At 40.9% G+C, this 26153-nt stretch overlaps 6 protein-coding genes across 9 annotated transcripts in view; 3 read left to right on the top strand and 3 right to left on the bottom strand.

The window, feature by feature from the left end:
• On the top strand, positions 1-1001 carry LOC6563919 (dephospho-CoA kinase domain-containing protein). The gene is made up of 3 exons (XM_001989772.3): positions 1-153; positions 233-524; positions 585-1001. Exons 1-3 carry the CDS (start codon positions 42-44, stop codon positions 889-891), a joined length of 711 nt encoding a protein of 236 aa, XP_001989808.1. The 5' UTR covers positions 1-41; the 3' UTR covers positions 892-1001.
• Positions 977-3762, bottom strand: LOC6563920 (terminal uridylyltransferase Tailor). Its single transcript, XM_032737716.1, has 8 exons — positions 3519-3762; positions 3034-3132; positions 2481-2973; positions 2096-2427; positions 1900-2035; positions 1668-1844; positions 1392-1593; positions 977-1324 (listed from the first exon to the last, which is right to left on the bottom strand). The coding sequence occupies exons 1-8, from the start codon at positions 3630-3632 to the stop codon at positions 1141-1143; spliced, it is 1737 nt and encodes a 578-aa protein (XP_032593607.1). The 5' UTR covers positions 3633-3762; the 3' UTR covers positions 977-1140.
• A 1122-nt stretch (positions 3763-4884) lies between these two features.
• LOC6563921 (tubulin alpha-1 chain) lies at positions 4885-6970 on the top strand. Its single transcript, XM_001989774.3, has 2 exons — positions 4885-5057; positions 5463-6970. The coding sequence occupies exons 1-2, from the start codon at positions 5055-5057 to the stop codon at positions 6810-6812; spliced, it is 1353 nt and encodes a 450-aa protein (XP_001989810.1). The 5' UTR covers positions 4885-5054; the 3' UTR covers positions 6813-6970.
• Positions 6971-9553: 2583 nt separating this feature from the next.
• On the top strand, positions 9554-10006 carry LOC6563983 (enhancer of yellow 2b transcription factor). The gene is made up of 2 exons (XM_001989775.2): positions 9554-9803; positions 9858-10006. The coding sequence occupies exons 1-2, from the start codon at positions 9582-9584 to the stop codon at positions 9942-9944; spliced, it is 309 nt and encodes a 102-aa protein (XP_001989811.1). The 5' UTR covers positions 9554-9581; the 3' UTR covers positions 9945-10006.
• A 161-nt stretch (positions 10007-10167) lies between these two features.
• LOC116805397 (la-related protein Larp4B-like) lies at positions 10168-13265 on the bottom strand. Its single transcript, XM_043215181.1, is given in 5 exon segments — positions 10168-10932; positions 11578-11856; positions 12401-12720; positions 13081-13142; positions 13213-13265. Coding segments are annotated over 5 exon segments (1296 nt in total). The 3' UTR covers positions 10168-10350.
• Positions 13266-13874: 609 nt separating this feature from the next.
• LOC6563984 (protein AF-10) overlaps positions 13875-26153 on the bottom strand; it is a 29881-nt gene continuing 17602 nt past the window's right edge. The window contains exons 1-7 of one of the 4 annotated variants that reach the window (XM_032737131.1): positions 24734-25598; positions 18927-19359; positions 17868-18207; positions 15576-16293; positions 14809-14983; positions 14561-14728; positions 13875-14358 (exon numbers count right to left, since the gene is read on the bottom strand). In XM_032737131.1, the coding sequence (XP_032593022.1) occupies positions 14336-14358; positions 14561-14728; positions 14809-14983; positions 15576-16293; positions 17868-18207; positions 18927-19359; positions 24734-25315 (2439 nt within the window). In that variant the 5' untranslated portion in view covers positions 25316-25598 and the 3' untranslated portion in view covers positions 13875-14335. Of the gene's footprint in view, positions 14729-14808; positions 14984-15575; positions 16294-17867; positions 18208-18926; positions 19360-24733; positions 25599-26153 lie in introns of those variants that run through there. The other 3 variants (XM_032737130.2, XM_032737133.1, XM_032737132.1) reach the window with 3 other exon arrangements.

The following is a 26153-nucleotide window of genomic DNA, read 5'->3' as shown; positions in this document are numbered from 1 at the left end:
TAAATAAATAAAAGAAAAGGCTGTAAAACATTCCAAAGAATATGTTTATTGTAGCGGTTACGGGTGGCATTGCAACAGGCAAATCCACCGTCACAAAGATCTTTGAGCGTCACGGCATTCCAGTCATCGATGCGGATAAAATAGCCAGGGAGAGTAAGTCAATTTTAAATAAATCTGACGGGATGTTGCAATTGAGCACAATTAAATTAACGATACGTGAACGCCTTCGCAGTTGTCGAACCAGGTCAGCCATGCTGGCAAAAGATACGCGATGTCTTCGGCGACGAAGTGCTGCTGCCCAGCAAGGAGCTAAATCGGGCTGTGCTGGGACGCCTAATCTTCGAGGACAAGGAGTTGCGTGGCAAACTGAATCAGATTACGCATCCCGTCATTCATCGCACAATCTTTTGGAGTGTCTTCAAGCATTTTATGTCGGGTCATGCCTGGATTGTGCTGGACTTGCCATTACTCTTTGAAACGGGCATCCTCATGGACTTTATACACAAAATTGTGACGGTAACCTGGTAAGTGGAATCACAATAATTGAGCATATATAATTAGACCTAATTCTCGTATTCCTGTAGTGATTCGGAGAAGCAGATGCAACGATTGCTGGCACGCAATGAGCTATCCGAGTCGGAGGCTCAGCACCGTGTTGATTCACAAATGCCGCTGGAGAAGAAATGCGAAAAATCGCATTTTGTCGTGGACAATAATGGTAGCGAGGCTGAGACGGAAGCGGCTGCCATGCGCATTTATAACATGATGCAGGAGAGCAATCAGCATTGGTATAATCGTTTCTCGATTCTGGGCGTCATTCTGATTGTGTGCTTTACAATATACTTCCTGAGCAAGGCATTTGATGTATGGCCCAAATCCTGGAGTTTTTAAGCGTCTTCCTTGTCTGTTCGTTTGTTTTTCGCGTTATTTATTTTGTTTTATCTGTCAACCACTAGCCAATAAAACTCTGCAGCAATGGCTATCAAATAAAATTGCTTTTAATCGATTCTATAACGGCAAAGATAATTCAAATTTTTATGGACATGAATGTAGATACACAGGAGATTATGAACTTAATATAAGCAAATTTACTGTTTAAGGCTAGTTTCACAGAATATCTACAAGTTTTGGCGTTGCGCCTCAATTCGGCGCAGGTTCGGCAAGCAACGCCGCCGTTTGTGTGCAGAAAACAACAAATGTTTGTAGACCGTATTTGGTCACCGCCTTGGTCACATTATGATTCAACTGTATAGGGTCCTGAACAACCATTGGTTTCGATAATTGCAAACCTGAATTCGGATTTTGAATAGCGTAATTCACATACCTAAATACAAAACATCGCTGCCAATTAGCACATGGCCTATTTTAAAGGGTTATTATATAATAATTACCTTTTGGGCATATCTTTTAGAATTTTCGATATGAGGGTGTATTTTTTACCAAAGTAGGGACAAATCATTTGTCGCTCAAAGTCAAAGGTGGCATAAAACTCAAAGAGTTCTCGCAAATGCTCTCTGATCACCTGAGTGGTGACGTCAACTCGCTGCACGCCCACGTCGTCAAGTTTTTTTTGGACAAAGTTCGCGATCCAAGCTGCAAGCAAACAAGCAAGAAAAACATATTTAGGGGATGTACAACTAATTATTGTTATTATCTTTAGCACTCACGTCCCACAAGCTGTTTGGCTGACGCTGATAGCTCATTTTGCAGCTGTGCAACCGATGGCAACTGTTGCTTGACCTGCAGAAAATAAATAACCATCAGCGCCATGCTGTAATTTGAAATTTGTTCCGTCAGCTTGCAGCGCTCCAGCCACGTTTTCGCATAGATGCACATGTACTGGGCTAAAAGAAATAAAATAATGAGAAACGCTACATGTTTAGGTGTTGACTGGCTTACCCAATGGCAGCGTCTCAAATATATACTTAAGCAAGTTGGTGTTACAAAAGCCCAAGCTATTTAGGCATATATCACATTCGATTCCAGAGGCCAGATGGCGGGTCTTTATTATTGGCACACGCGCCTGTTCAACAACCTTTTTCAACAATGTGAGAGATTAAATATATATATAAATATGAAGAACAAAACTATTTACATTGATGATGCGCCATTCGTTGCTAGCACAGAATGCGGTTCGCAGCATTTTAAGTTTGGCGAGTGTTTCGTTTGAAGCGCGATTCTCGAATATGTAGAAGCTGTTGCCAATGTCCACGAATACATCCAAATCGGATGAGCTTGTGCCAATTCCCGTTATACGTGAACCGAATCTATATATGCGCACAGACTTCGTGGGAAAGATGGGCGCTATTAGCTTACATAAATCCTGTTCAATGTCAAAGTACACCGGGATCACTTTCAGTTTGTCCGCAACTTGATATTTATCCTTAAAAAAGTTCGCCACATTCCCCAATACCAATCCCTTAGCCTCTGTGATAAATAATTAGTTATATTGGTACATCTACAATGGAGATACCCCTTACTCTTGGGCAGCTGTTGGGTCATTATAGAACGTGCTTTCTCCTCGGCCCGACGGCCTTCCTGCTTGGTGGTATGCGTCGGCCGCTGTACATTGGAAGCGTCATTTTGATTGACAGTTGGGTTGTGGCCATTTGGATGGGGATTCGGATGTTGTTCGACCAAATGTGTCACAGCATTAGCAATTGTTGTGCCAAGAATACGATGGCTACAACCGGTACAGCTGAATGTTCGCCTGATTTTCAGCAAATCGTTGGGCGGCACAAAGGCTACTCCAACACCGCCACCACTTTTTGCATTCGACTGCTTATTGGACAACTGTTGCGCCACACCGTTGGACATAATATACGTCGGCTTCTTGTCCAAATATTTTTCAATACCAACCACGATGCGCTCGAGCAAATTCGTCAATTGTGGATCCAATTGGACCTGACTTTTGTTGCTAACTGCTTCCAGGGTTTCCAAAAAAAAGTTCGCTTCCAAAGTCAACGGATTTAGCTAATGGTAAATTTGCTGAGTTTTTTTTACACACACTGAGTAAATTTAATTATTACTCACGTATAAAAAGTTTTTATCCTGTTGATGTTGGTTTTCCGTCATGGCTTTGCGATTTTTAGCCTTTTTGGTTGCTGCTGCAGCGACTGTGCCCACGACTCTCTATTCAGATCGTAACATAACGTAATAACAAAATCAATCCGTAAAATAAGTACAAAAAATGTATATTTTAATTTACCAAGCTAAGTTAAAACAAATTTGGTGCTTTTTATGCAGCAGCTGATTCGCGCAAGATAGCCACCTATCAAAAGGTTCGCCAAGATGGCCAGACAGATGAACTTACAGTGTTGCTGTGTACATAAATATATGTATGTACACACTTATGAATATGCATAAATATTTTTTTTTAGCTCAAATACTCATTGAACTTGTATACAAATTAAACCTAGAGTTTAAGCGGCATTTGCAAGGGATATTTGTTACAATAAAATTCATATCGATACAGCGCTGCTCATTCTCTTTAACAATTTCTGATGAAATCGACTCACATTGGGTTCTGTTGTTGGCCTACTGCTTTTGCTAATGCCCTCATAGAATTGTCGTTCGGCATCGTTGTAGGCTCGCTTATCCACCCAGAATGACTCAATGTCTTCGATTACCATTATTCAAATATAATTTGCAAGACAATAAACGCAAAAAACCAACTAAAGTAAATTTACGATGCACATTAACTATTAACAAAAGACTATATTCACACATACAAACAAACATTCGATTCAAAAACATCGATACAGTAATATATCGATATTCGCCGAAGCATTTTGGCAATCTTCAATAGAACTCCTCATCTGTCAATCACTAACAGCTAAAAGCTAATAATCGATCGGTTGCAGCATTACCGGGGAAAAACACATGTATTCCCGGTAGGGCTGACTGAAATTGACAGATTATGATTTAATTATCTTTAGATGTAAATATAATTTATTTATTTTGTTTTACTAATGTTTTTTTAAAACTGAATGATTTAGATAATGCGTTCTACCAATACATTAGTATAATATATGTATGCTTTGTGATTGCGCACATTTTGTTTTCCCGAATAATTCAATATCTGTAAAATTATTTTCACAATAGTCAAATGACGCAATAATTACCGGCTTAATAAACTAAAGTGTAATTTACACGCGAAATTTGTTCCGCTCTATTTATCTATTAGAAGAAGTTAAAGTAATTTCGTTTTAAGATCACATAAGATTATAAAAAAAACGCTTATTTATTACTCAATTACACTAGTAATACAAATTGTAAGAGCAAAAATATTTTGAAACGTTTTTAGGAAAAATTACGTTTGAACTATTTTTAGCTTTACATTTTTTCGATTATTCTTTCTTTTTGTAATAGCATTTTTTTTTAATAATAATATTAAGAAAAATATATATAAGTATAAGTATTCTCGAAATCTTAAAATAATTTTAAAAGAATCTGTTTATTAACAATTTAATATTCGGTTCCACCTTCTGAAACTTATACCTGTTTAGTTAGGTGTTTTTATTCTTAATGTATACATAATAAAATATAAAATAAATATAATATATAAATAATATTTAAAGACAAAATGCTTATGTTATTTCTTCAATAAAACTGACACAGAATAATACAATTTCTGAGAATTTACCACATTCCCAAAGTAGATGCAGAAATTTTCTATAAAATAGTTTCGTTAAACATTTTTTTAATGAAGCGAACACAATTCACATTTGAAAGAAGCGCGTAAAAAAAAAATGTAGAAAAAACAAGTGGCAACGCCTTATCTTGTAGCGATGTCTTTAGTAAATATCGGTACATTGGTTATTGTGCCGATTTCAAGTATCGAAGCAGTTTGTACTCACCAACACACCCAAAAATGGAGATTTCCGAGAGTATAAATAGCAGTCGATGTGAAAAATTTCATTATACGTTTGTGAAGCCTCATAGCCGGCAAGTCGAACGTAGACTTTCTCAGATTCACCTCAAACAGTTGCTCTACAGATTTCTGTAAGTTTTCTTTGTCGCGTGTGAAAAAAGTGTAAAAAGAAAAACTCAATATGGTAAGTAATTAATCATTTTCTACTTTTTTTTGTCGTTGAATAAAATAAATTTTGGTCGTGTTGGGGACTACTCAAACTAAGAATTCGGTCCACTTTTTGATCAACTACAAATCCACAAAATGGCGTGTTTACCGATGTGATGACGTCATCGAGCAATTTTATTCAAAAGTTGATTTAAAAAAATGTCTGGATTTTGCATATAACTAGAATCTAACCCAACTTGAGTCGCAAATTGTGAGCAGAAATAAAAAGAATAGCACTAAATATAGAAAATTTTCATGTATATATACACAGCCATCAAAATGGGTGCGGCTTGAGTCACTTATCGATTTTTCTTTTGCATGCACCTCTGAGCAATTAATTCAACTTTCGCCACTTTTTCTTTCCTTTTTTTTTCGATTACAGCGTGAATGTATCTCTATCCATGTTGGCCAGGCTGGTGTGCAGATTGGCAACGCCTGCTGGGAGTTGTACTGCTTGGAGCATGGCATCCAGCCCGATGGCCAGATGCCATCTGACAAGACCGTGGGTGGTGGCGATGACTCGTTCAACACCTTCTTCAGCGAGACTGGCGCTGGCAAGCATGTGCCTCGCGCTGTGTTCGTCGATCTGGAGCCAACTGTCGTGGATGAGGTGCGTACTGGCACATACCGTCAGCTGTTCCATCCCGAGCAGTTGATCACCGGCAAGGAGGATGCGGCCAATAACTATGCACGTGGTCATTACACCATTGGCAAAGAGATTGTTGATCTGGTGTTGGATCGCATTCGCAAGTTGGCCGATCAGTGCACTGGTCTGCAGGGTTTCCTCATTTTCCATTCGTTCGGTGGCGGCACTGGATCCGGCTTCACCTCGCTGCTGATGGAGCGTCTGTCCGTCGATTATGGCAAGAAGTCGAAGCTGGAGTTCGCCATCTATCCGGCACCACAGGTCTCCACGGCCGTTGTCGAGCCATACAACTCGATTCTGACCACGCACACAACCCTGGAACACTCGGACTGCGCCTTCATGGTTGACAATGAGGCCATCTATGATATCTGCCGTCGCAACTTGGACATTGAGCGTCCCACATACACCAATCTGAATCGTCTTATCGGCCAGATTGTGTCCTCGATCACCGCTTCGCTGCGTTTCGATGGTGCCCTGAATGTGGATCTTACCGAGTTCCAGACCAACTTGGTGCCCTATCCTCGTATCCATTTCCCCCTGGTCACCTACGCTCCCGTCATCTCTGCCGAGAAGGCCTACCACGAGCAGCTCTCGGTTGCCGAGATCACCAATGCCTGCTTCGAGCCAGCCAACCAGATGGTCAAGTGTGATCCCCGTCACGGCAAGTACATGGCCTGCTGCATGTTGTATCGTGGCGATGTTGTGCCCAAGGATGTCAACGCTGCTATTGCCACCATCAAGACTAAGCGCACCATTCAGTTCGTTGACTGGTGTCCCACCGGCTTCAAGGTTGGCATCAACTATCAGCCACCCACTGTTGTGCCCGGCGGCGATCTGGCCAAGGTGCAGCGTGCCGTCTGCATGTTGTCCAACACCACGGCTATTGCCGAGGCCTGGGCCCGTTTGGATCACAAGTTCGACTTGATGTACGCCAAGCGTGCCTTTGTCCACTGGTATGTCGGTGAGGGTATGGAGGAGGGTGAGTTCTCCGAGGCTCGTGAGGATTTGGCTGCCCTGGAGAAGGATTACGAGGAGGTCGGCATGGACTCTGGCGATGGTGAGGGCGAGGGCGCCGAGGAGTATTAAACATATACTCCCAACCACCATCCACAATAAGCAACATCGCAACACGCACAGAAACCAAGCGTCTTTGGTGGGCGTCCCCAAAAGGAGCGTCGAAACCAATGTTCACGTTTCGCTTTTGTCAAACAGCAAAAATATAACAGAAAAAATGCATAAGAAAACACACTTGAGCAAATATTTTTGGTAAAGGAAAAGAAAACAACATACCTATATAGTATTTTATTGCTAACCGCTAAAGACAAAACATACCCAAAAAAAGAAAAGAACACAAAAAAAAAATAGATTCAGCTCTAAAATTGTGTACGAAAATAAAATCAGCGAATATTCAGTGTTGCCAGCAGCAAAAACAAACATTTTCTTTTTATCTTTCGTCGTCTTCCAGCGCAGAGTTCACTGAACGACGATGGGCCACACTTGTAATTAGGGATAGGTGCTGCGGACGTGGCTGGGGAAAGCGGAGCAGCGATTGCCGTCGCATGCTCTTTTAATAGAAGTGGAGAATTTGCTTCTACTCCACAACTAGTGCATTTTCTCGTGCATGAGAGACTGTACTTGCAGCATTTGCTTGTATACACAGGCGTGGCATGCAACCATATTTAGCGCAGTTGCCCCCTTCACACACCGCCCCTCTGAGGAGAAAGATGTATCGATTTTGTGATGAGTCATTCTGCAGCATAACAGCTAAGTGTGCGTGTGTGTGTGTGGGGGGGGGGGGCAGAAAGCGATGACTTCATTTCTCAACAGCCTACAGTTGACCTTATATGTATATACGTACGTACACACACGTAAACACACATGCATACACTTTTATGGGGGTTGGTGTGTGTAATTGAAGCCTAGGTAAACCGGCTTGTTGTTGCCTGCTGCGCACAGACGGACATCTTTTTGTCCCTTTCTCTATACCATTTGGGCACATTCGAGAAGCAGGCAGACAGCTGCAACAATCAAATTTTCAGAAAAGGCCAAGAAACCACCGGAAATGCACAAAAGACCACACAGATGGCTGGCCTCTGTAGGTACTTACACACATACTTACAAAAACGGAAATGTGATTTAAGGTTATGTTCGCTTGCATACAAACATACAGTAAGAGCCCTAGATAAATATATATCTTTAAATTTCATAATGTCATCGTAGCATTCCTTGTGATAAATATAAAATATCCCAATAAATAAACCAGGTTTAGTTTTATTTAGTAACAGTTGGCATTGTTTGAAAACAAAGCCATATCAGTAACGCAGAACCCACACACGCATGCATATACACATTTTCTGACCATATTTATATACACATACATATGCATATACATACATATGTGCACTGATTCAAGTTTACCTCAAACGGCGATGACGACAGCTCGAACTCATGGAGCCGGCTCTATCGCATTTCTGTGGGCGGCTGAGTGGGCAACCAGTTTAAAATGACTGTAAGCCCCGCAAATTGAAACATTCATGCAAATGTATTGTATTTATAAATCTACATATGTACATACATATATGGCTTGACTTTTGATAATAGTTGTTTGCTGTTTGATCAATAGAGAAAAAAGAAAGATGTACAAACAGACATACGTATGTATATACATACACATGTACATATTAAATTGGATAGGCAATTGCGTACACACACAAGCTTGTTGTGATACATGTGCATGCTTTTTACTATACACACACTAATGCAAGCAGTTCAATGAGTACATTTCAAAAAAGGCTATCGATAGTATTGGTTGAATTTGAGCATTTCGTTTAGGCTGCGATCTGGCCACTTCTGAGTACTAAGTGGCAGCACCATTTATTTGGCGAACAATTCAAATATCCACTAGAATTTTAAAATGGAATCTTGTTATGAAGTTGTTAACGAAAGATCATTCTGAAACTTAGAAGGTAACTGGGACAATGACGACCGAACTAAATGGTCGGAAGCGACGCAGAGCAAAGTGCGATATTTAAGAAAGCAGCTATATTTTTAATAAAATATGCAAAAATCATCAGTAGAGATTATCCAAGAGTAAGTCAAAACACATTTGAAAACTTCAGACCCATTTTGTTTCGAAATTAAAATTGATTAAAATTTGACATTTAATAGAAAAATCCGATTTTAAGATATTGGTTCCGCTTGACCTTTCTGTGGGAATAATGATCATATATATTATATTTTCGTTAAGTAAAACTTCAAATACTAAAAGCCAAACTAACCACATCAATGGCAGGTAAATAAATGTTCGATTTCATCGCAACATTCATCAATCATTGTGGCAAAAGTATTCTAAACTTTATCTCGGTCACATTTACCGCTAAGTTTTATCCTTCGATTCATTATTTTATACCGCAAGACAGTGGTGTACAAAATTGCACTTATTGTTTCGAGTCCATTTATTTAAATTCCCACCAGAATAAGACATGATGAGGTATTCGGGAATTTTCACCTCGAAACAAGAAATTCTCGATTAAAATTAATGGGTATTTCGAAATGATTTTGTTTTGCGATTGTTCTTCACATAGACTGTTAAATTAAGCGCAGTCTAAGCCAAGTAAAATAAATTGACTAGATATAGGCTTATTTTATTTGCACGTCAATAATATAAATTTAACAGTTGGTTGTGGCGGTTGACCGATGATCGATTCTCCTCATATTATTTGTTTATCGAGTATTTAAATCACATAAGGAAAGTATCGAATCAAGTGGGCTTTGAAAACTCTGATAGAAATTATATTGTGGTTAGTATTATTTTGTGGTAAACAAATGGCGAGCTAAGTTCAATTTAACATAGTTATGTCGAACAGCAAGGAAACTGGGATCGGCCCCGATTCTGAGGCAGCCGGTGAAGTGTCATTAAATGGCGCTGACACAACGGCGCTGAAGGATTTGCTGGAAAAGCGTCTAAACGATTGCGGTTGGCGCCAACAAATTGAACAACTGGTACGCAGCATATTGGAAGCGCGCGGCGTGGAAAATATAACGCACGATCAGCTTGCCGCAGAAATTATTCCAACTGTGAGTTTTAATAGCAATAATATTTATAGCAATGTCAAAAATAATTTTTAACAGGCTCGTGCCCTGGTGCCCTATGTTGTACGTAAGGAGATGCTGCTGCGTGTTCGCGCCGCCTTGCAGACCCCGCTGCCCCACCAATAAGCTTTCGATATGCGATATACACACCGATAAATTAAATATACGAAGTCATCGTTTAAATTCTAGCACATTGAGTGTGTGGTTTATTAACTTGTAATTAAGTATTTGTATTTATGTATGTACATGCTTACGCCGGCTAATGCTAATTACGATTAATTGCGCCATTAGTTGTACAAATATATATAGAATTATATATATGTATATATAAATAAATAAACAACTTAATAATAATAATGTAATATTCGATTGCTATGTTAATATGTATGTGTTACGTCCTGTACGATTGGCTAAACGAAAATATACAATATATCTGTCATAGTGGATGGGACTCTAGGAACGCGGTTTGTGGATGAGTGTGTGTGAAGAATTATGCTACAAATAATAGGGCTAGTTTGTAATTGTGTTACGTTTACTTATTCAATAGCGAGTCGATTGAAAAGTCTTTGAATTTGGCGTTGGAATCATCGATAAATAGCTGCGTTTGCTGTGCTTCTTGCTGTTGTTGCTGCTGTGTCAATGTTGTTGTTGTGGGCAGCAACTTCATCAGTTTGTTGCGCGGCTTACGTAAAAATTTTGTATTGATTTGAAATTTTTGTGGCTTGCTATTAGAAAAATGAGTTTGCTGTGTTGTGGCTGCTGCTGCTGCTACTGTGGGTGTAATTGTAATGTTTGAAGTGCGATAACTTTGGCGCCAACTACGCAGAGCTGCATTTGGCGATATGACGACTTTTGTTGCCGCGGCTGCTGTCGTTGATGTTGTTGTTATTGTTGCTGTTGTTGCTATGGCTGTTGTTGTTCTTGCTGCAGCGCCTGCAAAAGCATTGGCACCAAAGCATTTGAGAAAGTTCTGCACATGTATTAAACTATCATTCTCATCCTTGTGACGCCGCAGTCGCTGCTTATCCTCGTTCTCGTCCTCAGCCTCGTAGTCCAACGACGAATGCTGCGGCGAGGACGATGAAAATGTGGAGCTGCTGTCGCTGCTGCTGAGCTATATTTGTTTATATATGTAATAATGTATATTTAGTAGCAATTTTGTGAATAGAATAACAGTTTTTGACTTGAGCGCCAGGCTTAGGAGCATACGAGCTGGACAGAGATGACAATTGAATATGGCTGTGTTTTGCAGAGTGTGAAAGAGACGGCAGTTGCTTTGCATTGTCTGGAAGCACTTGGCGGGAGTTGAAATTATTGAAGCCTATGAAACGTATCTTTACTAAATGTATTATAATGAGGTACATTCTACAGTCTTTAATTGAAATTATGCAAGAAAAATAGATAAGCAAAAGCAACTGTCAAAAAATATCGTTCTTTTTGACTAACATCGCCATCAACTGCTCAACAACTGTCAAGTCTGACAGCACAAAAATACGAGGTACAATCACCACACCTTATAAAATTCACCATTCATGGACTATAAGGTGGCAACATGTTGAGTTACCAGTCTTAACAGCACGCAAGTGCAACTGAACAATTTAATTTAATTTAATGTAATATCTACAATCTTTAAATCCAACTAAGCAATATAAAATATATAAACACAAGCAATTGCCAAAAAACAGGTGTTTAACAGCTAATTAAAAGGTATCCTAATAGGCGACCATCTTAAAAATAATTACATCATGATTGAACTTACATCGTCATCTTGATTGTCACGCAGCTGCTGAAAGCTAACGGCCGTTTGCTTTAGCTTTTTGTATATGTGTGTTTGTTGTTGTTGTTGGGGTTGCTGTTTTTTGTTGCTCTTGCTGTAACTGTTGTTCCTTGGCAATTTGTTGCTGCTGGCGATGTGTTGCATGTTTCGGCCACGCTTGGCCACTGTTAGCTTCTTCTTAAGCTGTTGTTGCTGGGCTTGCTGCTCGCGATATGACTTTCAGCTAGTTTTGGCGAGGTTATCGTCGCGCCTTAGTTGGGACTAGAAGCACAAACAGAAAGTGTTGATTAACGTCAGAAGGAAAAGCAGTAATAGTGTGTGTAAACAATTAACAGTTTTAACAATAACAGTGTTTTTTTCTTTCTTCTTTCTTAAGTTTTATCTTTCAGCGAGCTGGCACACAAAAACAACAAACAAATTTTGCCATCGATTATTAAACTTATTTTGTTTTGCGTTGAATAATTTAGATGATGATGTTGATGATGATGATGATGATGATAGGCGATTGCAAAGAAAGCACAATGAATTTTGAAATTGATTGAAATGTTTTAAAATGCATAAGTTGATGGGGGGCGGAGGCGGGGGCGGGGAGGCGGCATAAAATCAAAAGAAACAACACTCATTGGATACAGATGGATGAATAGATGTTTGTATGTATGTGTGTGGGTATGTATGTATGTAACAACGAATTGTAAAATGCTTCAAATTGCACGCACACACAAACACACACACACATACACATAGACATGCACACCCACACCCATAGATATACGTGTACACACACACACTCACACACACACACTACCTGGTGGTGATGCGTGTTGAAAAGCGCATGATGCGCTGCGTAGGAAGAAGAAGAGGTGTTGGTTGAGGAGCTACTGAAATCATCAACGCAGCCGCCGCCGCCGCCAGCGACCCCACCACCGGCACCCAATTGAACTTGAATGCTAGAATAGTGGTGTTGTTGCTGTTGTTGTTGTTGCTGTTGTTGTGAGTGGTGCGATTGCAATTGCGATTTGGATTGTGGATGTGAATGTGCGTGGTGTGAGGCCACACTAATACCAGCACCATCACCAATACCAGCACCACCACCACCACCAGCACCACTCTGTTGCAAACTGATGCCTGTTGTTGTTGTCAAAGTAGCTGTTGCCGCTGCTGCTGCTGCTGTTGTTGTTGTTGCTATGGTTGTTGTTGTTGCTGTTGCAGCAATCGCTGTAGCTGACCCACCTCGTCCAATTGCCGCAGCCGCCGCACCACTCGGCCCTAAGCTCATGCCCACGCCCAGCAAATGGGCAGCAACTGCGGCACTCGAATGATGCGTTTGATGCAAATGCTGCTGCTGCTGCTGGTGTTGTTGTTGTTGCTGTGGCTGCTGTTGTTGTTGTTGCTGCTGCTGTTGCTGTTGCAGATATGATGCATGTTGTTGTTGCTGGTGCGAGTGCAAGTTGTTGCTGGCACTGTTAACAGCGCTGTTAACATTACTTGTGTTGTTGCTGCTGTTGTTGTTGGCAGCGCTGTTATACGCATGAGATGCGGCAACGTGTCTGTTAAAAAGAGTTTTTTAAAAATTGTATAATTTATAATATTTATTGTTTGTCACAGCCTGAGACTCACCTTAGTCCTAGTGCAGTTGCATTGCCCATTGCTAGGCTGCTAACCGCCGACATTGGCGTTGATGTCGCTGCGTTTGCATTGGAATTTGAGGCTACGGGATTGTTGTTGTTGCTGTTACTGCTGCTGCTGTTGTTGCTGCTGTTGCTGCCACGATAGTCGAGTACGCCGCTGGCATTGCTGGCCCGACTGTTGGCCATTGTTGGTATTGTTGTGTTTATCGCTGTTGTGGCCAGCGAAACGGCAGCGGCAAGTGTTGTGGCAGCATTGAGAACGTTGCTGCTGCTGAGGCTGTTGTTGTTGCTGCTGCTATTGTTGCTGCTGCTATTGCTAGAGGCTAACGTGGAAATGGCAAAAGTTGTACAAGTTGTTTTTCTTACACACATGCATGTTAGTTTGTGATATATATGTATATACTTGTGTATGTGTGTGTGAAAGTGTTCTGTGTGGCATGCAACAGCAAACCCGTCTGTACAAAATGCCCAAATCAAATGCAAAGACGCAAGTTTTAATGTTATTGTAGCAGCAACTGTTAACAGCGAGAGCTGCTGTCAAGTAACATAGCGAATAAAACTTGAACAGCCGCTGTTAGTTAGCAGAGTGCAATATCGGATATTTCAAAATATCTTTGGATAAAACGCAAAATAAAATTTAGAATTTGCTTGTTTTTTGTTTTTATAATACACATTTTATTCATTTTTGTAAAATAAATAAAATTAGGAGAAAATTAGCTTTGCATAAAAATAACTTAATTTTAACCATAGCTTACTATAAAGAAAATAAGTGGTAGACTTTTTGTATTCCTATTTTGTTACATTAATTGAGAAATTAGCCTAAACTTGACATTAAGTGCGTACATCCGAAGTCTTGTGTATTATAAGCAGTAATGATAAAAAGCAAAACGGATTCGAGTTGTAAATATTTGTACATGTTCTTCTCATTCTATCATCGGTGTTCTAGTATAAGAAGTTTTTGTATTTCGCTTTTGTTTAATTAATAAATGTAATATTAATAATGTTATGTACAAGATCAGTAGTTGTACCCAATTAACTTAATGTGTAATTTTAATTAATGCGATAACATAGCATTAGTGTGAGGTCTGGCAACGCCAAACAGGCTTAACAGCTCACAAGCATAACATTTTAGAATCTGTAGATGTGAGTATTTATGTATTTAGTACGTACATTAATATATGTAAAACATTACATTAAGGTGGATTATTAATGCCTCCTCCATTGGGTGGTTTCTTTTGTATGTGGGTGTTTGTGTATGTGTTTATGTGGAGAGTGTGTGTTGCAAGTAGTGCCGACACCAAGTACTGAGTGAGTGAGTGGATGCCACAACTACTTACCATGCGCATCGGCGGCTTTGGCATTGTTGATCGCATTATTGAGCGGTATTTGGAGGCGGGCATTCACAGCCAGCAGATGATCTCGACGCGCCAGCAAACTGGTCACATGCTCCTCGAGACGGAGGTTCTCACTCTGCAGCTGGTGTAGACAGCTTAACAGCGAGGCAACTGCAAATTTAAAATAAATATTAAGTTTAAGCTTATGCACTAAACTCGTCGTTAAACTGCTGCTCATTAACCATACTCACTGTCAAAATGCTGCGCCTGCTCCATGAGAAACTGTGAGCCCTGCTCCCACTGACGCTCCAGCAGCTGCTCTAGACTCTGTGGTATGGGCATATTGCCATTGATGCCACCGCCCCCAAACATAGATTGCAGTGGATTCGATGCAACAGTTGCATTGCTGGGCACTAACGGAGTTCGCTAAAAGAAAGAGTGAGAGAGGTTAGAGATGGATGCTTCTTGAGATTCCTATTCTTCGTCCTCTTCACAGCTGCTGCAGAAATCACTACAGATGGCATGAGTGCGCTTATCGAATTGACTGCCGTTTGGCTATCAATATAGATATTGACATTTAGACCTCTTTAGGCAAGACTGACTAGGACTTCCAGTGCTCCGAGCATGCCGCAAGATCGTTCGATCCTTTCGCGAATGTAAGTAAGAAATGGTGTTGTAAGATGTTCTACTGGCACACAATAGTCTGGTTTTAGGGGTGAGGACTATTGTAGTCCCAGAATCTATGGATTCTCTCAGCCATATGGCAGAGAGTGTTGCATTTTCTACGTATATTAGTGCCAAGAATGGAATGCATCTTGGTGAAGATCCCCTGAGATACAAAGTTCAGCCGAATGCTGTATCTAGTTAAGCTGATTTTAGGTAGTTTGCTTGTTTAAGCATGGCTAGCAAACTAAAACATCATTGGTTTGATAATTATTGTTTGTAGTCTGTGGAGCATATTAGGGGACATAACCCATTTGAGCCCACAAGTATATATTATTTGAAAAGGAATCTTTACCTGCTTGCCGGGAAATGGGACGCCCACAAACTGTGAGTTCATGGAGTCCGTTGTATAAATCGAGTGATCCTGCACCTCCATGTGCAACTGCTCGGATAGCTTCTGAGCCACACTGCTATTGGGATTCACATGATTCCCGAGCATATGGGTGGCGGTATGGGCGATAATTGAGCTGGAGACGCTGCCGCTGCTGCTGCTACTCGTGCTCGAGCTAATGCTAATCGCTGGCGTTGCTGGCGGCGTCGGAGCACTCGCTGCTGCTGTTGCACCATTTTGCAGCAAACGCACATCCTTGAGATCATGTTGAGTGGTTGCAACTGCTGCTGCTGCAGCTGCTGCTGCTGTCGCTTGTGCTGCTGCTGCTGCCAGAGTTGCGTCCTTGGCCTTGCGTCCACGTTTGCGTACATTGCTGCTGGCTGCTGCTGCAACAACAGCGGGCAAAGCAGCGCTGCTTATCGTTGATGCCACGGCTGTGGCATGAAGTGGTGTACCAATTTCGGAGCCGGGCGAACTGGGCGGCGAATCCTTAATGGCGCTAACCGGCAACATGGGCACATCCAGTTGTTGGCTGCTCAGCGTTTGTGCCTCATAGGTGAATTTGAGACCACCACTGTTGAGGTTCAACAGGCTGCTGCCACTGGGTGTCGTTGTTGTTGCTGTTGTTGTTGCTGCTGCTGTGATGCTACTGCTGTTGCTGTTGGATGTGAGATCTGGCGTTCTATTCGATTTTGTTGTTGGTTTGTTGTTGTTCGTCGAAGTTGTTGTGGTTGATGATGTTGTAGTTGTTATGGAAGAAGCATTTGTATTTGTATTAGTGAATTGCAATATTTCTAAATCTTGATGTTGCTTAAGCTGTTGTTTTTGTTGTTGCTGCTGTTGTTGTTGCTGCTGTTGCTGCTGTTGCAAGTGCACAAATTGACTATTGACTGAGCTAAGGTTGGTGGGTGGTGAGGAGGAGGAGGCGCTAGCGGGTAGTGCGTTGCTTAAATTAACAAGTTGCTGTTGTTGCTGCTGTTGTTGTTGCTGATACAATTGTGTTTGCTGTGCACGCAACATTTTCTTATTCAATGGCTTTGCAGCAACATTGTTGCTACTTCTGCTGTAGCAAGCAACATGTTGCTGCTGCTGTTGTTGTTGCTGTTGTTGGGGTTGTGTAGTGGACATGTTCACGGGCGAGTCTAAGAGGCTGACAATCGCAGTGCCACCGGAGGCTGAGGACATTGAGGAGGATGTGGAGGAGCACGACGAGGATGTCGAGCTGTTGCCAGCTAGCAGTTCTGTGCCAGCAACAACATTGCTGTTATTGTTGCGAGTGCTGCGCGTTGTTGTTGCTGCTGCAGCGGCGGCTGATGCAGTTGGCGGTGAGTCAATGGAGGAGGAGGATAATGCTTGCAACATTACGACCGGCGATGATGAGTTTGCCGTTAGCAATGCTGCTTGCGGTGGCGGTGGTGTGGGCGTGGCACGATAATGTGGTGAGCTATTGCGGTTCAGTTTCTCAACGGCAACGGCTGCAGCTGTTGTCGTCGTCGCAACTGCAACTGTTGCTGATGTTGTTGTTATTGCTGGCGCAGCAGCTGTTGCTTCAGTCTTACTGAGTGCAGCAGCTCGCTTCTTGCCCGATCGTGACTGTGACTTGGCTGGCGTACTATTGCTGCTGGTGCTCAGTGGTGTTGGTGTGGACGTCGAGGAGGATGCGGTGGATGCGTGCAACGCTAGCGTTTGTTGATGTGGCAGCTGCTGTTGTTGCTGCGACTGCTGCTGTTGTTGTTGCTGCTGCTGCAGTGATTGCTGTTGTTGCTGATGATTGTGATGGGTTGTTGTTTGGTGTGGCTGGTGATGGTGATGATGGTGATTACCACTCTCACCAGATCGCGATCTAAGCACGGTGTGGTAAGTTGACAAATATGGTTGCAAGTGGCAATTGTTTTATATTTTTATAGCGAGTGGGGCATGGGAGTGTATTTAAGCAAAACGAGAGAGAGGGAGAGAGAGAGAGAAAGAAAAAAGAGTAGTTTTTGTTTAAAGAGCGCATTAGGTGTGTGTGTGTGTGTGTGCAATTTTCCAATGTGTGTGTGTGTGTGTATGTGGGTGTCTGCAACAACTGATTAAAAAAGGTGAATGAACTCAAATCGAAACACACCACGTATGGTGAACTCTAACTCGTGTGGTGAGTTTAACTGAAAAAATGGGCAACATAAAGCAACAAAACAACAGAACACAACCGAAACTAAGACACTTAGTCTGATGCATTTATATATAAATATATAGTGTATATATATTCATATTTACCTGCTGCGCCGTGCTGGCGATGCTTCCTGCTCCTGCAACTGTTGCACGCGAGTCGTTTGCTTCTCAAAGCTAATCTTCAAGTTGCCACTCTCCGTTGTTGTCGCCGTTAGATTTACTGTGCTGGCGCTACTGCTCACCAGTGCACCCAAAGCTGGCGAAGACTTACCACTCTGATGCTGTATAACGCTGGAGGAGGTGGATGAGGCAGTATTGCCGCCGCTACTGCTGCTGCTGTTGTTGTTGTTGCCAGCGTTTGCTCCAGCTGCATATGCACCAGCGATGAGTGGCGACTGTGTTTGTGACTGTGCTGCACCGCCTTGTTGCATGCTGCCATGTGTCTCTACAAAGCATTAATAATGACCACCATCAATAAAGATTTGATACGTCTTTTTAACATCACTTAAGCGAAAATCGATTACCTTTAACATTATTATAATGCATTGTGACCTATTAGATCTATTGTGACCCCTTCCGAGCCTATATCTCCTCCATCAACCCTAGCTCCTACACAAATGCTAGAATCTTTGTTGGGATGAGGGTTTCTATGTCTTTGAAGTTCATAGCATGCATCCCCATGATGCTATATCTTTTCCTGATTAAGGCGATTTGGTTACCCTTATACGACCCCTATAAAGACCTACCCGATAGTTCTTCCCCTTTTCGTTTAAGCGCTTTATTACTAATTATTTATTGTATACACATTTTCAAGTACTCTGTAATAATACACTTTTTTTATACACTTTGAAATTTATTATCAATTCAGATTTATGATATTTCTATCATTAAGAATTCAATTTGAAACTTGTCTTGGCCCGTGAATATCTTTTTTGTATGCATCATTACTAATTAATAGTAGTACTTTTTTATTCTGATTGGGTTTTTCATGGGTTTTCCTCAAGTCCATGCTACAAATACTGGATTCCATTCTGAATTTAAATACCCCTAGAAATCGTATAAATCTTATGTTTTCTCAATTTAAATATATCGTATTAACAATTAATTTGTTTTCCTTTTTATGTTTTTCAAATAAATAATAATTAATAGGTAATTGAAGCTCACCTGTGCTGCTGCTGCTATTGCTGGGCAAATTAATACCAGGTACATTGGCTGTGGACAGCGGCACCGAGACATACAAGCTGGGCGCAGCACTGTTGCTGCCACTTGTGGCAGTATTGTTGCCATCCTTGCTGCCATGTTTACTGCTGTTGCTGCTGCTGCTGCCAATTGTTTTGCTTGCCTCGCTTTTCGCATAACCACCAACGGTTGCAGTAATGCTGCTTGCCAAACTGCTGCCAGTGCTCGTTGTGGTGGTGCCACCAGTGCCTGCCCCTCCTGTTGCTGTAGCTGTCGAGCTGCTGCTCGCTGTGGTTACTGCTGATATCGTTGTCCCACTCGCAGCTATCGTCGCTGTTGTGGCGCCACTCGCCAACGTCGCGTTCACCTCGGCGGTGGCGGATGCTTGATGCGTGGGTGGACTCAACTCGGTGCGTTGCTGCAACGATAAAAGGGAATTTGTTTTCGGTTAGTTGGATGTCTTTCTTAAATACCTAAAGAATACTAAACTCTTATTACTTTCTTAATTTAAAAAGGTATTTGACTGGCGTCAGGTTAGTTGTTCTAAGATGAGTCATTGTTAATTAAAAAAGGCAGTATTATTACTAGAAAGTCATAGTTGTCACTTGAGTAATTATATTTATATTTCAAATCTATATTGAGATTATTTTTACGATTCTCAAACATTGAAACAGATAGCAATGGAATAATAAAGTTGTGCAAAAGCCAGAAATAAGCATTTCCGACCTCATAACGTATATATATTCTTGATCAGCAAACAAAAGACGAGTCGTTCAAGTCAAGTTTATCCGTCTGCCTCTCTGAGTATCCGACACAGATAGACTTCGTTGCTATTATAGATCAGTTGTAAAAATCTCATCAAGATCGAATAAGAAACACCCACATTATGAATCCAAATTGCTAAATGCTAGCGTAGGCATTTCCTGCATACATAAATAAGTGGGCACACGGCTTACTAATCAAATCAAACCTAATTAATATATGTGTGTCTCCTCTAAATATATTATGAATATTAATTATATATGTATATATATTTATATTTTTGTAGGCACGCTCTTGGCGCTAGTCGCTGAGCTCATACGGGGTATATGAATAAAAAACTTGCGCTATCTTAATTTATTTGATGTTGTTCTTACCCTGCCCAGTCATAAATCATGACAGCCCTTAGATAACTTAAATTGCCTAACTTAACCTGAACCTTGCTTGCTGCTAGTAGTTTTCTCCATATTTTGTTTAACAAAATCAGTTTGTCCTTTCTCCGATCTTAATGAAATTTATACAAATGATCAATAATATGTCAGAGTATATTAAATATCAATTGTATGGCTATATTCTTTACAATTGCTATAGAAAATCGTTTTTAATCGGTTTTCGGGTGCTGTTATCGATCAAATCGATAAATAAACTTGATTTGCCTAAGCAAGAACTTATATTCCAAAGTCTCTTGCTCTTATAGTCGCCTGAGAACAGACACACAAGCGAATATTTTTAGATCGACTCGGATTTTGATGCTGATAACGACTATATATATACTTTGTGGGGTTGAGAAGATGCTTTCTTTTACCTGTTACATTCTTCTGCACCATTTTTACTATACTCTTTACAGATTTGGAGTGTTTTGTATGATAAGAAGGTTCTGTCTTATTGTGAATAATTCGGTGTAATAATAAACTGCCAAAAGCGAGCGGAAATTATGATCATACTTGTGTGAAACAAGTAGTACCCTGCTATCTGAATAATAGTTTTAATGGACGTGTGCATCAAATGAGTTTTTAGCTTGAGGCAGTTGAGCCCAGTGCCCAGAGCCCAGCATATGTTCCATATTATTTTCATGCTTCGTTTTCAAGTGCTTCAAACACTTCCAGCGGCATTTCTTGATAACCTTCGTTGCTATGCTTATGTTACTCACAGTTGTTGCTGTTGCTCTTTGTGGTCATTAAGTCTTGTCGACACTTCCGGCCACAAATTGCGGCATGTAAACAGCACACACATGTTTACAGCCATAAAGCATAAGAACAACAAACAACAAACAATTGATTGAAAACAACACCCGTTTAACATTAACATTTGACATTTAACAGCAAGCTGTTAACAGCCAACAAGACCACAATCAATGCAAGCCAAAGGCAAAGACCAACCCCACAACTAATGTTGATAAGTTAAAACATAGAAGGGGGCACGGCGACGGCGCCGCATGTGTTCCACATAGATTATGAAAGCTGCCAGTCAACAAACAAGCGAGACATGCGTGTGTGTGTGTGTTGTATACAATGCAACTAAAAGCTTATCGGTTGCGTCAACGTCGTTGGCAAAGGTAACAGCAGCAATAACAGCTTGTAACAAAATGAGTCAGAGTCAGAAGAATGCAACAGCAGCAGCAGCAGCCGCTGTCAAAACTCGGCGAGGGCAAAAACGGCTGCAACAATGAACGAGTTTCCTTCTGTTATTTTTTTTTTTCCATTCTGTGGTTTCCCATATGCTGCCAGATGCAACGATTTGTCTGTCTGTATGTATGTGTGTGTATTTATGCATGTATTTTAGATCGAGCAGCCAAGTTGCCTGCAGCAAATGCACAAACAATAAAGAGCAAAAACAAAAAAACAGACGCTGGGAACAGTCGTTCCCACTCTCTCAGGCGCTTACTCTCTGTTCGTTACTCCTTTAACTGTTCCCTTAACTGGCTCTCTCTCTCTCGCTCTCTGCCTCTCTTAGTGCGTGAGCGGCGCATTGTTATTTATTTGGGTGGTGGTGGGGGGTTCTGTGAGTAGCTGTCATTGTTGTTGTGGTGTAGTCACGTAGACACAAACTAGCGCACAGCGTTGCCACATAGTCGAATGCAATGTGACAATGTCCAATCAGAACGGACACAAATCAACTAAGAAGTTGCCAGCCTGTTGCTGTATCAAAAAAGTGTCAAATTTCAAGTAAACAGCTTCAAGCCTCATTAGATTTGGGTCATCCACAAAAAAGAAACAACTAAAAGCTAAACACACTAAAAGTTGTCAATGGCCACGTTTCCTGGTCACAATAAAACGGTTTTATTAATGCGGCAGCTGTTTGCCAAAAACCAAATAAAAAAAACCACACACAAAAAACATGGCCGCCATTATTGAAAGTGATTATCCTGTTGCTGCTGTTGCCGATATCCCAGCAGCAGCAGCCAGCAGCAACCCCTTTAACAATTGCGTGCTTTGCATTTCCTCGAAACGTTCTTTCTCACTGTACTTCCGCACATATTTCAATTGTTGAAGCAAATTCAATAAAAGCGACAGCCGGAAACAAAATACCAACTATAAATATTATATTAGCGTATGTCTGCAGCTTTTCAAAAGGGTTCTCATTCTCTCTGTCTCTCTCTCGCTCACTCACTCAGCGATCGGCGGGGCTCAGGACACACAAAAGGGTTGTCCTTGTCCGCTTTACGTCTGTCATACAGGCAGAAACCAACACAGCCCAAGGAGGAGGACAACAGCAAAAGTCTGTCTAATTAATCAAATTGAAATAAACGACTGTTTGCATTGAAGAGAGACAACCAAACTGAAAACCAAAAGTACTCGTCAGACAAGGACAACAGGGGGAAGCAAAGACTTTTGCAGATAAATTATATTTATAAATATTCTTTTCATATTTGTATAACAACAACCCGACATATTCCAAGAGCTAGAAATTAACTCAAAATTACCTAACAGAAATTCCTTAAATAGCAGGTCCTTAAATGCTTATGGCGAATTCCAAAAGAGAACAGAACAAGAAGGGAACAAGAGCAAATACAATAAATACCTGAGACTCAAGCCTTGAGAGGTAGACGAGGAAGAAGAAGACGGGACACACAATCACACACACACACACACACGTACAACTGGCAGCTGTAATAAGATCGAATGCCGGATCAATCAGCCGCCAGGAAAGAACAGAAGCAGCAGCAGCAACACATAACAAACAAACAGGGGCGTCACACACACACACATCTTGGCAGCTGCCGTAAACTAGGCACAAGGATGTGCGAGGTTCGGCACAGGATACAGCAGGCATTATTATCCTTGAGCGCGCGCAAAACTAGAAGGGATAAGGCGAACAGCTGTCTGCCCAGCCCGAGTTCGAGTTTAAGTTTCTTCTTTTTTTTCTTTTGCTGTGGCCAGGACGACATCACGTAGGCCACCAAAAGGGAAACATGCGGGTCTCACTGCCTGCCACAGGGCAGCTGAAGCGTCTTAAATGCCAGTTACACTAATCAATAATCGGCCCACGATAGACACAATTGGCCAATTGGATCAATCGGACAGACAGACAGACAGCACCAGCATTTTCATTGCGTTTCCTTTGTTTTGGCCATGTGGCAGGCAACAGCAGGTGGCATGCTCCCAGTTCATTAAAGCAGGCGAAGGCTCACTTACAGGTGCACACAAAAAAACATAAAATGTATGTGCCTCAATTATTGGTGTAGCAATGCAACAATGTCATTTTCCCTGGAATCGAAGTGGTTGCAAAAATGTCCTAAATGAATGCAAATATAGCATGCAAATTGCAATTTAATTGACGTCTTCAGTTGTTTATTCTTTTTGCGCCACGCATAATTACTCTGTACTTTTATAAGCCCTATCAAAACGCTACACTCAGAAAACAAAATTGTCCTGAAATGTAGAAAATGGTTTACAATGGAAATCACTGGGTTTTAGAAATAATTTCTATAAATAAAAATAAATTTCTTTAAACTAAAAGGTCTATTTTTCTATTTCTTTAAAAATAATTTTTGTTTTGAAAAACTTATTTTAAAAAGTAGAAATAATAAATAGTAGAAATGAAATAATTTCTAGCAAAAATACTTCCAAAAAATTTGAAAGCCGTAATAAAATGTGCTGTTTTGACTTTTATATTAGAGTAATAAAATATTTAAGATCTTTTTAAATCAGTAAAAAGTTATAAAAGTATCAGAAATTGTTGTCGTCCAAATTAAGAAACATTTCAGTACAAAGTTGAATCTTTGCATGACCATAAAATACTAATAATAAGCAAAGGCTTTTATACAATAATTTCGCTTTTAAAAATACGCCATTGAATAATTTATATCAGTATATACTCTAATCTGCTACCCTTTTTGTATTATTCCTTTTTTTTTTGGCATATTATATGCACCCTTCAACTACCTCTAAGTCAAAATAATATTGATCAACGTAAGCCCACCGGCTGATTCAAATGTAATTGCTTATGGTATTAAGTTTAAATCTTTTTAATAATTAAGTTTAATTCAATTACAATAGATAGACTCAATTGCCATGCTGTAATATCTAATGGATGAACAGGAATCGTCAAAGTACATAAGAAGATGCAGTGTCCTCCATATATATCTCTTAATGCAGGCAAAAAAAATTCTAAGGTCCCAAAATATTGATGAAAGAGCTATAGGCTCATTAACTATTTGTTATTTTATGCAAAACATGTTTGAAATCATACTTTAGAATATGGTGATGATTTTAATTTACTTTTGAATTAGATAAAAATTCTAATTTGGGAACTGTCTAATCGTGATTTTAATTTGGGAATAATGCTAGTAGCTAAAATTCTTATTTTTGGATGCAAGGAATTAGAACTTTTTGTTTAAATTGTGCATCTAGTCTGAGCAGAAAGAATTGTCAGTTTCTAAAGGATTTCAGCAGCTGCCCGTCAAAATCTTCGCGGATGCGACGACTCCACACAGAGAGAAACTCTCAAAATAGATTAGCACTTAAAGGAATATACATGAATATAATTATGTATATGTAGACAGATGTCAGCTGTGAAGTTGGATTTCTTACCCCGGATAGCAGAAAACGTATTTTTAAATTGTGCGGGTATGTGGTAGCTGCAGCTGTGGCCGCCCCAACAGTGGCAGTGACAGCACCAGAGGCGCCACCGCCGACGCCACCAACGACACCAGTGGCGCCCAGATAGGAGGGCGATGCTGAAGCGGAACCGCCAACATATTCAATGGTCGCCGATGGCGTCGTCGACGCTGACGACGGTGATGACGATGCGGATGTTGAATGCTGACTATTGTTGTGATGATGATGATGAGGATGCTGTTGCTGCTGCTGTTGCTGCTGGCCTGAGTCTCGATCCCGATCCCGATCGCGATGTCTGCGATGCTCGCGATGTTCACGATGTTTGTGGCGATGTTCCTTGTCCTTTTCACGCTTTTCCCGTTTCTTTTTCTTGTTCTTGCGATGCTCCTTGTAGTCGGCCATCTCAATGTGATTGTTATTATTGCTCTCCGCCGTGGCGGCCATATTCACCATGGTCGCTGTAAAATCCAAAGTGCTGCCAACTGTTGTGGCTGCCACGGCAACAGCGGGCGCCACATCCATTGGCTGGGCGTCCAGTGTGTCCATCATCATCATTTCTCTCTCGTATGCGCTCTCTCGCTACTTTTCTCTCTCTCTCTCTCTCTGTCTCTCTTTGGAGATCACAGTTTTGGTTTCTTTAGTTGTTCTTCTATGTTTTTCTTTTGTTGTTCTTTTTTATGTTTTTGGCTGCAAGCCAAGTTCACGTTCTCTATGCTTTTTCACTGTTCACTCTTAGCGTCAATTTTGTTTTGTGCACTTTTTGTGTGATTAGCCGGATGGCAACATAATCTCTCTCTTTCCTTCTCAATTGTTGTTGATTCGTTTTCAATATTATTATTTTATATGCTCTTTGGGCTGTTCTTTTATTTTTTTCTTTCTTCTTTTTTCAAATCACATTCACACGCTCACTCGCTCACACACATACGTAAATCACGGCGCGCATACGTAAGAGCAAACTGTCAATGTGTGCGTTGCTGCTGCTGCGGCTCTGTTGTTGTTGGGGTGAATAACTTTCGTGGCGGCGACTGGGCTGGTTGGCTCTCCCTCTTTCCTTCTCTCTGTTAGCGTTAGCGCTCTCTTTCTCGCTCTGGCACAAACACTCACACAGAGAGACTCACTCGTCGTTGAATCGTTTTATTTTCTTCTTTCAGCTCCAAACCCACAAAAAAAAAACACAAAATTGAATTTCTTTTAGCTGGAAATTAGCTTTGTTTTCTGGCAGCATTTAAAACATGTGCTTGCTTGTTGCCTGGCCACGTGAACACGCCTAATATTTAAACAACCGTTTTCATACACGAAAAACTTCTCTTTTTTGTTGCTGACACTTATGGACAATAATTTGGTGCACATGTAGTATTTGGGATATTTGTTACATTAACAATATTTTGGACAA

Source organism: Drosophila grimshawi, unplaced genomic scaffold (genome assembly GCF_018153295.1).
Source record: "Drosophila grimshawi isolate 15287-2541.00 unplaced genomic scaffold, ASM1815329v1 contig_311, whole genome shotgun sequence".
In the NCBI taxonomy this organism is placed as follows: Eukaryota; Metazoa; Arthropoda; class Insecta; order Diptera; family Drosophilidae; genus Drosophila; species Drosophila grimshawi.
This window is presented reverse-complemented; position numbering and strand designations above follow the sequence as displayed.

What these genes read in the sequence shown, in the direction of transcription:
- LOC6563919 (XM_001989772.3), top strand. Translation starts at nt 42, where the DNA reads ATGTTTATTGTAGCGGTTACGGGTGGCATTGCAACAGGCAAATCCACC. An exon ending in GGATAAAATAGCCAGGGAGA is followed by an intron (nt 154 to 232) that starts GTAAGTCAATTT and finishes ACGCCTTCGCAG; the next exon opens with TTGTCGAACCAGGTCAGCCA. An exon ending in AAAATTGTGACGGTAACCTG is followed by an intron (nt 525 to 584) that starts GTAAGTGGAATC and finishes GTATTCCTGTAG; the next exon opens with TGATTCGGAGAAGCAGATGC.
- LOC6563920 (XM_032737716.1), bottom strand. Translation starts at nt 3,632, where the DNA reads ATGGTAATCGAAGACATTGAGTCATTCTGGGTGGATAAGCGAGCCTAC. An exon ending in ACGAATGGCGCATCATCAAT is followed by an intron (nt 2,036 to 2,095) that starts GTAAATAGTTTT and finishes TTGTTGAAAAAG; the next exon opens with GTTGTTGAACAGGCGCGTGT. An exon ending in ATTTGAGACGCTGCCATTGG is followed by an intron (nt 1,845 to 1,899) that starts GTAAGCCAGTCA and finishes TATTTCTTTTAG; the next exon opens with CCCAGTACATGTGCATCTAT.
- LOC6563983 (XM_001989775.2), top strand. Translation starts at nt 9,582, where the DNA reads ATGTCGAACAGCAAGGAAACTGGGATCGGCCCCGATTCTGAGGCAGCC. An exon ending in CCGCAGAAATTATTCCAACT is followed by an intron (nt 9,804 to 9,857) that starts GTGAGTTTTAAT and finishes AATTTTTAACAG; the next exon opens with GCTCGTGCCCTGGTGCCCTA.